The following is a 10872-nucleotide window of genomic DNA, read 5'->3' as shown; positions in this document are numbered from 1 at the left end:
CAGCCATGCATAAAAATGTTCAAAGTACCTGCCGCAAAGATTTCATCTTGAAGCAATTTAAATAGTTATACAGAAAGTTTGTTTGAATCAAATAGTCAAATGCAGTTCTCCACCAGACTCAGATGTTGCTCATTGTGGCAACATTTTTGGCATAATTTAATTAATGTAAATCAAGTGAAATCTTCTGTAATTCAATCAATACATTAATTAAATTTAAATTTAAAGTGTTTTTTTTTGGAAATATTATCTTATTGTGGTGATGTTGATGATTCGTTTTATGTCTTGAATTTGAATTTTAATTAAGTGTAGTTTGTCTGGGGGATTCTTTAAACTTTATTTTAAATAATAAATACAACACAGTTTTAAACTTTGATGTTTTAGCACAATTTATTAAAATGTTGTTGAGCCTTCGTTGAATTTTAATACTGAAATATTGTACTTTTTATGTTTCATATTTAGGATTATCAAGGCGCCAAAAACATGTAATCTTTGTAACATGTTTTATTAATTTAGAACATATTTTGTGATTAGCTTTACGTGTATCATATTTTAATGACATACATATGAAGTTTCCGTATTGTGATGAAATTTACTCTCTTTATACGCCGTTTTATGTTTACATTCATTATTTACCTTTGATATAATCGATGTAATCTGTTTGCCCCATCAAACCAACAGACTGATATCGCGTGTTTACCAGAGTTAATGGTAATAAAATGCATAGATAAATTTTATAATATGTTTCCGTTGTAAACATTTCACCTTGGATTGGCTGTTTGTAAAGAGTAAATCTTTGCAGAGTTTTGCCTAGCTGCAGAAAAGGTACTATACTAATTTGTTCTTCGTCCGTCCATCCATAAGTGTATCAACACATACATGCATGTTAATATTTATTTGTAGAAAATGTACCAAATGGCTGTTTGCAATTGCTGGGTTGATGAACAATCTTAAAAGACAGACTACGCAAAATGTACTGTCCCTGAGTGAATTGCTTTAGTCTGGACTTGTTTGATGTTACACATGGTTTCAATGAATGGTGGACTGTCATGAGAACGTGCCGCCATCAAACCCTGGTCGAGTTGTTTTTTACGTTTATAGTATCCAGTATTTTTAACGGATTATTCTTCGTTGAAGTCCAAATAAAATTATACATGGTCAATTGTCGAACGCACCGTAAAAGTGTATTTTTAAATGTCTACCAACAATATTTTTATCAGTTTAAACGTCGATGAACTAATGTAAGAAGAAGGTACTTTATTTTGAAAACATTTTTTTAAAGATTAACATTCCATGTCAAACAGTTTCTTAACACTAGCTTTGGTTATTTCGTACTGAGGTGCTTTTCACAAGTGCCCTGCTTTTCGTTTAACCGCCAGAAGTCGGAAGTGGCCATGAGGGATGGCTAGTAACTAGTATAGTGCTGTACACGGATTTTAAAATAACCATTACCATGAGAGATGGCTAGTAAGTAGTATAGTGCTGTACACGGATTTTAAAATAACCATTATCATGAGGGACGGCTAGTAAGTAGTATAGTGCTGTACACGGATTTTAAAATAACCATTACCATGAGGGATGGCTAGTAAGTAGTATAGTGCTGTACACGGAGTTTAAAATAACCATTACCATGAGGGATGGCTAGTAAGTAGTATAGTGCTGTACACGGAGTTTAAAATAACCATTACCATGAGGGATGGCTAGCAAGTAGTATAGTGCTGTACACGGATTTTAAAATAACCATTATCATCATGCGTTCTTAACCTATCAGCGTTTTCTCTTTGCGTTCGTCTTAAGTTCTTAATCATTTTTTATAAAATATATATGTGATGGACGACCAAATAAATATTCACCACAACGGTATTTCTCGACGGCGGTCATATAGCATGCCGGTCATTTACATGCTCTTGCGCAGAAAACTTGGCCATACAAATTTAACAGTAAACAAACTATTATTTTATGTATTAACTGAATGAAAATGCAAACATTCATTTTGTCATAATGCTTTATTTTTCGTGTTTGTTAATTTTTGGTTAAAATATTACTTTTTCATTTTCCATGCGACAACTTGTGTGCGCCATTAATAGATTATCTATACACAACCAACAACAATTACATTTGTTTTTACGTTTATTTTGTTTAGTACATGACAACATACAACTACAGATATAGCAACATAGAAATTATAAAAATGAAACAATAAAGGTAGTAAAAATACAGCATCAAGTGCAAATTATGAACATGCGAGTCACACAGTTACAGGGTGAGTCTGACAATTAACGTCTGTCGTCAAGATGAGAAACGACAAGAGATTGACAGTCTGATAAAGAATTTCTAAAACAGATTGAAATCTACATTTAACATAATGCTGATAATGGTTCATATAGCATAGCTGATGAAGAGAGAATAAAGAATTTCTAAAACAGATTGAAATCTACATTTAACATAATGCTGATAATGGTTCATATAGCATAGCTGATGAAGAGAGATTTGGTTGTTATTGATTTTATACAAAAAATGTCTCTAAGTATCTAAATAAAATGTACATGTAATTGCTTGCTCCTCGTTACTGTTAAAATATGATGTTTAAGCGTTCATTTACATTAATTTGTTATTCAAACTAATACTGCTAAAAGCTAGAACAATAAAAATTCAAAACAGTGTCTGCAATGAAATCAGTTGTTTTGATGAAGATTCCTGAACCACCAACGAAAATCTGAAGATGTGTAGCGGCGGAGTGTGTAACGGGGAATATCAACAAATGCCGTCATCATCAGTTTTGTCGTTCGCCGCTGTAACTGGGTGACGTCATCCATTCACTTGCACGAGCAGCTGCTGTCGCACTTGCATACGGGCCCTGTGCATCCGGCTCCGCATTCGCATTTGTCTGTAACGAATGAATATATCGATTTGTTTTGTTTTGAGAATCTTACAATATATAAGATATTATTTACAGGGAGGTTTCCCTCTGGGCCAAATGACTTAGTCGCAAATACAGCAACCATTTTTCGTAATTTGCGAATTTTTCACAAAACGAAGTTCTTCTTGCAAGTATCTCTTCAAGATGACATATTTAGCACTATCTTTAGCCAGTTAAGAACAATCTATTCCTAGCACAGATTAAGTCTCAAATACATTGTTCGTAACATAATAGTTAGATCATTAATTAGCCTTATGTTTCAGCTGATGGCTGCATAGTAACGCGAAAGCTTATCTCTTATATGTGAAGGCATCAGTTTTTCGCTTGGTCAGTTACAAGCAGAATAAACTTGTATACAAATATTTGGTTGCAACCTTCCTAGTTTTAATTGTGTTAGAATATTTTTTTGTTAGTCTTTTTTTTCAAAATATTAAGCTCTGGTAAAAAAACGGTTGCAGAACTCACTTTATGGTGTCAGCACCATGCTTAAAATGCAAAAAAAAACAACGTTTATAAACAAGAGGGCCATGGGCACTAAGGCGCTCACCTGAGACAGAAAGGAACTAAACTATTCTGCGAAGGTGGAGTTCAAAATAATAAAAGTACTTCATACAGACGGGCGAACATACTTAACTTGCGCTTTATAGTTCGATTTTTTTAGTGTAAAATCTTCAAAAGAGGACGAGTGCTGAGCAGACAGGCGGTAGTACAGACTTAGTGTGCTCTATTATTAAAATACGTTTTCACTGTTTTTCCATTCAAAGTTATTTAGAACAATGATACTCTGATTTTCAAGTAATACTGCATTTCACATATCATACATGACGTACGTCTGTATATAAAATTAATTAGAATAATGGTATTTCTGACTTTCACATAATACTGCCCCCCCCCCCCCCCTGGCGGCCATGTTTTCCCACCCATCATGACCATTTTCGAACTCGTCCAAAATATCTTTAAAATCGATGTTTTGATAAAATTTCATGATGAGTAGGCAAAAAATGTGTGTTCACAAGCTTCTTTTACTATATAAATATAAGGAAAATGCCCCCCCCACCCCCCTGGCGGCCATGTTTTTTAACGATCTGAACCATTTTCAAACTCAACCGTCATATCCAGGAAACAAATGTTCTGACCAAATTTCATGAAGATTGGACGAAAAATGTGACTTCTAGAGTGTTCACATGTTTTCACTATATACATATAGAGAAAACTGCACTGCCGCCTGGTGGCCATGTTTTTTCACCGATCTGAACCATTTTTGAACTCGTCCGAGATATCAATAAAACCAATGTTTTGACCAAGTGTCATGATGATTGGGTAAAAATTGTGACTTCGAGAGTGTTCACAAGGTTTCTCTATAGCCATATAAGGAATACTGCCCCGCCCCATGGCGGCCATGTTTTTCAACGGACCAGACTATTCTTGAACTCAACCAACATATCACTAAGACAAACATTTTGACAAAGTTACATGCAGATTGGGCATTCTACAGTGTTCACAAGGTTTTTCTTTTTTTTGACCTTGTGACCTAGTTTTTGACCCAGCATGACCCAGTTTCAAACTCAGACGAAATATCATTGGGACAAATGTTCTGACCAAGTTTCATGAAGATCGAACAATAAATGTGGCCTCTAGAGTGTTCACAAGGCAAAAGGTTGACGACAAACGACGGACGACGGACAAAAGGCGATCACAAAAGCTCACCATGAGCACGTTGTGCTCAGGTGAGCTAAAAACACTTTAATATTAACATATTGTGTAAACAATGTCCCCGTACCTCTACACTTGCAGGCGGATTTGCATCCACACTCGGACGGATTGCATTTACAGCTGTCGCCGCACCTGCACTCGGAACAGTCGCAGTCGACATCGCACACACAGGCGCCGGCTGAAACACGCATGGTTAACATTATTTATTAAAATCATTCATGTCACCATTATTATTCCTCTCTTTGTCGTTCTATCTATTTTGTTGAACACTTGCTGTAAGTTCCGCAAATTGGTATAATTGTCATGAGACCACATCGGCAATTTGGAGAATTTAAAGTGAAGTCGTTACGTAATTGTGTACATTTGTATATGATATTGAAATCAGGATCAATCTAATGATTAAAAACTTTAAGATCTTTGGTTAAGACACGGGAGCCATAATGATAAATTCCCCCAAATACTATAAATACATGTATAAACAGGGAAAACAAATAAAACAAATTATTTTAAAGAAACTATCCGAGGTAAATTCATGGAAAGCAGGAAAATATTATGACACGTGCAAATCCACTTTGACGCATTTAATCCTGAAACATTACAAAGAAGCTAAGCAAATTTCACCTCGATGACTAGTTCATTGACAAGTTATAAATTACAGCAAACAATAATTGGCATGCAACTGTTTGTGTAAAAACACCGTTAATTCTACGAATTCTTGCATAAGCACTCTCCGTTGTGGATATGTTCTAGAACTGACTGACCACTCTCTCGTTGAACTTAAACTGCACAATATACAACCTGAAAGAGGCCCAGGATACTTTAAAATTAACAACAGCATCTTATTAGATACACAATATCAAACACAAATAAAACAGGAAATATTAAATACAGTTCAAAATAATAAAGATGCAAACCAAAAAACCCTTATGGGAAGTAATTAAAGGAAATATACGCAACACAACAATTAGATACACATCATTTAAACAAAAAGAAACACACAAACTTGAAACTGAAACCATCAAAACCATTGAAACCCTTGAAAAACAATTGCATCAAACAAACACAAATGATACCACCGACATTGAAAATGAAATAACGTTAAAAAACAAATATTAGATGAAATTTATCATATACATCTCAATGGAATAATACTAAGAGCGCGTGCACAGCATGTTGAACACAATGAAAAAAATACAAAATACTTCGCAAACATTGAAAAACGTAGAAGTGAACAAAAAACTGTACACAAATTAGTAGTCAATGGCAAAGATATAACAAACAGAACTCAAATACTAGAAGAACAACGTTTATTTTTCGAACCCTCTATAAACGAAAAAATGTTGAAAATAACACCCTTTTTTAAAATACACATCACGCTTTAAATCAAGAAGAAAAACTATTGTGTGACGGATTACTAAATGAATATGAATGTGGATTAGCACTAAAAGAAATGCAAAATAACAAAAGTCCAAGATCTGATGGCATCACCATTGAGTTTTATAAAATATTTTGGAATGATATCGAAACACATTAAATTAAATCACTAAACTATTCATATAATAATGAAAACCTAACTACGCTTCAAAAACAAGGTATAATATCACTCATTCCAAAACCTGGAAAAAAACTTAGAATCCTTATCGAACTGGCGCCCAATTAGTTTACTAAACAATGATTATAAAATTGCAACTAAAAGTATAGCAAACAGAATAAAAAAAATATTACCATCAATCATTTCAAAATCTCAATCTGGTTTCATAAAAGGACGTTACATTGGTGAAAACGTTCGTCTTATCCAAGAATGCATCAACTATTATAACAATTAAAATGATCCTGGTCTAATATTCTTTGCAGACTTCGAAAAGGCATTCGATTCGCTTGATCATTCATTTATGTTCTCTTGCTTAGAAAATATGAACTTTGGTGAAAGTCTCATTCAATGGGTCAAACTATTCTATACTGATATTAACAGTTTAATCATAAACAATGGCTTCTTTTCAAACAGTTTCAACATCGAACGAGGGGTTCGACAAGGATGTCCACTCTCATCATCGCTATTTATTATTTGCATCGAGTATCTATCACATCACATCCAATCAAATAAACACATAAAAGGCATATCACTAGAACCTGACGAATAAATCAAACAGTCCCTATTTGCTGACGATGCAACTTATTTTTTAAACGACAATTACGATTCTTTCCATAACCTAATAGAATCGCTAACCCTTTACGGAATGACATCGGGTCTTAAACTAAACAAAAGTAAATGTACTGTGCTACGAGTAGGTAAATTAAAACAAAGTAATGTTCAATATAAAAAAGAAATGAAATTTCATTGGACATCCGATGAAGCCACAACGTTAGGAATTACTTTCACAAATAATGAAAAGGATACAGTGCTTAAAAACATACTACCTAAATTACAGAATTTTAAAAACTGCTTAAAATCATGGCATCACCGTAAACTTACACTAATCGGAAAAACACAGTATTGAAAACGTTTGCACTTCCTAAACTAATTTATGTATTAACAGTCCTCCCAAATCCACCAAATGATGTAATTAACGATATAAAATCAGCAAAATTTAATTTCATATGGGACGGTAAGCCTGACAAAATAAAACGAACTCAGTTAATTCAATCTGTAGAAAATGGAGGTATCCAATTAACGAACATTGACTCATTCTTGAATGCAATCAAATGCAGCTGGGTTAAAAGATACCTAGATAATACCAATACGAGTACATGGAAACTATTCTACCAGAAAATCCTAAAAAAATATAGTGACTCTTTACTCTTTGAATGTAACATCAACAATACTATCCTACATGAAATTGCAAACGAAAACATATTTCTGTCTGATGTTCTATCAGCATGGAGTGATGTCACTCATAATCTAGAAACCCAAAACAGCAGTAAACATATTTTATGGAACAATAAAGACATAACTTCAAACAATAAGACGTTTTTCTATAAAGATTGGTTTGAACGAAGCATAAAATATGTCGACCAATTATATGACTACAGAATTAAGGATTTCTACTCTTTTCATAATATATGCTACATATACGGAATACCTTCAAATAATTTTCTGAAATACTACACACTAATCAAAAGCATACCCATACATATTAAATCTGAAATCAATACAAATAATACACCATGTACTCAAACAACATTTGCAGAAAACATACTTGGAAGAAAAAACAAAACAAATAAAATATTTTACACACTACAAATTAAAAACCCTACAGAAAACTCCAAAATCCAAAATAAATGGCAAGTCCTATTTGGAGAAAATGAACTTAATTGGAAACACATATTTACCATGCCATATAAAGCAACTATTGAAAGCACACTGAGAAATTTTCAATATAAATACATCCATAGAATTATAGCTACAAATAAATATCTCTTTAAATGCAAATTATCTAACTCAAATCTGTGTGACTTCTGCAGTGAAAACATTGAAACTATAGAACATCTTTTCTGGGAGTGCAAACACATCCAGCCTATTTGGAATCAATTAATATCTTTTCTTGAACAACATCAACTAAACGTTAAACTATCTTTCTTAAATGTTAGTTTCGGAATTAACTCATTGAAATCAATAGACTGTAATAATATTGTGAATTTTATGGTTATATTGATGAAATATTTTATCTTAAACATGAAGTACAAAAAACAAGTACCAAATTTTAATTGTTTTGTCCATAGTCATAAACTTAAACTCCAGATTGAGAAATAGCCCTCAGAAATGACACATTACAAATCTTTGAACAAAAATGGAATCGGATTAAATTCTCATAGTGTTTTGTCCACTTATATACATTTCACTCTAATGCTAGTTTATCTCTCTAAAAAAGTTTTGTTTATTTTTTTTTATTATTTTTTTTTTCAATCTGACAAGACCATTGTGAATATACAACCAAACACACAAGCCCAGTATGCTTTCTTCCGCCTTTACACAACTCATCATTTTTCATAACTATTCCTCTATTGTTCTTTTCTTTTCTCTATAAAAAAATATATATTATATTAGCATATCTTGTATAACATGTCTGAACTTTATTGCTTTGTACAATCACTATGTTGTATGATCATATACATGTTTACATTGTATGTATGATATTGAATAAAAAAAAATAAAAAAAAAATAAAAAAAATGTTCTAGAACACTTTGAAAGACACTAGCCAATGAATGTATACCAACAAAAGAGCTTAATTACATAGGAATGTGGAAAATGATAACTAGTATTATCAGTTCTCATCATTTTTCACCCGTGACCAAGCATGCTTGGGCATTTTGAGAGCATTAAAGTTATCATTTTCAAGAGCGTTTTGATAGAACTTATGGTTTTAGTTTCATGAAAGGATAATATTGGTTTATTGCTATAATATGTATGATTTTTGATAAATGTTTTGTCTGTTACACAATTCATTACTTTAAAACGTAACTTTTCTGTTTAGTTTAATGACCATGCTGTTGTTCAGAAAATTTTGCCGTTGAATCCTTGCCATATATTTAAAAAAAATATTATTAATATATGTTATATACATTTCTTTTTTATTCCCTGCGGTAAAAACTGTGAACAATTTTCGTTTAGAAACACTGAAGCATTTCACATAAAGAACTATTTAAATCTTTTTAAACGTGGTTAACGCGGAAAACGTGACTTAAAAACAATTCTACGCAAAGCAATATTGCATCACCACTTAACACGCCCCTTGCTGTAAACAAGAAAAACAAATAACGCAATAACATAAACTTACTTGTAAGGCAGTTGCATGGATCACTCATAATGAAAGAAGAATTCTTGGTTCTCTAATGAATACGATACAATATCTCCGATATCCAAAGTCGCTCTGTAATTGTGAAAAGACACGGCAGTATTATATTGTTTACTAGTATTTGCACACGATCCTAAAGCCATGTTTGAATTGTGCGCAAAAATGTTCACACGGTCCTGAAGATGCCGTGTGCACACGTTACTTCTTAGGTAACGTGTTCACACGGCACAGGAGAGGTCGTTCGATTTCAGTTAAAAAGCGCAGTCACGTGCTAACCCGTAGGCGGATTTCTCCCAACATCACAAAACGACGTCAAAAATTAAAATATCTTTCTGTAGAAAACAAATAGCAGGAAATCGCAGCTTTAATTCAAAAGCCGCCCCAATTTACGCAAGTCAACTGAGTTAATTAGGTGGGATTGTAGAATATTTAAACAAATATTTTATTTAATAGAAATAATAATTATTATTATTATTATTATAATATTATTATTATTATTATTATCATTTTATTATCATTATTATTATTGTTATTATAAATAGTATTAGTATTATTAAATAATAATAATGTTCTGACGTTATTTTTAGAAAAATTAATTACGCTAACATATTTAATATTGCTATTAAATGCGAAAAGATTGTGTTGTTGAAATGTGACCAGCTTTATTTGACCACTATTAGTGAAATAAAGAACATAAATGCTATTTTGTTTCACGACTTTGGTCAGTCATTCTTAAAGCTGACTTAGGATTTTTTGAAAATCGGGCCAGGCATACAAACAAATAATGTAGTTATGAACATATGAACATTTATATGACGATAGATTTTTATTTTGTTTTGGTATGTTGTTTTTTTTGTCAACTATATATATGTCATTTATAATCCTGACAATTTAAAGTGCACGCGTTCGGTCTACAAATTAAAGATATGCATTTCGGCGCATAACACATAAAACACATTACAGTAAACTGTCCAACTCTCTAAATCCCATCTGTCCGTCATGTGAATTAATGAGAGTCATAAATTTCGTAGTTGGTCAATGGGTCATCCTTGACTTTGGGCAAGTCGACCGACTTGTTTGGTGTACTATTACTGCTTTATATGAGTAACCCGATAGTATTGATGTGAACAACGTCGCAATTGTTGAATATCACGAAAGCCAAACGTTTCATACAAGTAAATTCCTATAAATACTTCTACAATAAAAAACAGACACGAACAACAACAAAAGTAGAAACAGCAACAACCAGATCATCATCAGCATCTTCTTCTTCTTCTCCTTCATCATCATCATCATCATCATCATCATCATCATCATCATCATCATCATCATCATCATCATCATCATCATCATCATCATCATCATCATCATCATTATCATCATCATCATTATCACCATTATCATCATCATGACTACCGACTACCACCATCACCATCACCATCATCATC

At 32.7% G+C, this 10872-nt stretch overlaps 1 protein-coding gene across 1 annotated transcript; it reads right to left on the bottom strand.

Moving 5' to 3' along the window:
* Nucleotides 1-2114: 2114 nt before the first annotated feature.
* On the bottom strand, nucleotides 2115-9569 carry LOC127836386 (metallothionein 10-Ia-like). Its single transcript, XM_052362996.1, has 3 exons — nucleotides 9407-9569; nucleotides 4698-4808; nucleotides 2115-2884 (listed from the first exon to the last, which is right to left on the bottom strand). The coding sequence occupies exons 1-3, from the start codon at nucleotides 9432-9434 to the stop codon at nucleotides 2814-2816; spliced, it is 210 nt and encodes a 69-aa protein (XP_052218956.1). The 5' UTR covers nucleotides 9435-9569; the 3' UTR covers nucleotides 2115-2813.
* Nucleotides 9570-10872: the final 1303 nt, after the last annotated feature.

This window comes from Dreissena polymorpha, chromosome 6, assembly GCF_020536995.1.
Source record: "Dreissena polymorpha isolate Duluth1 chromosome 6, UMN_Dpol_1.0, whole genome shotgun sequence".
Lineage (NCBI taxonomy): Eukaryota > Metazoa > Mollusca > Bivalvia > Myida > Dreissenidae > Dreissena > Dreissena polymorpha.
This window is presented reverse-complemented; position numbering and strand designations above follow the sequence as displayed.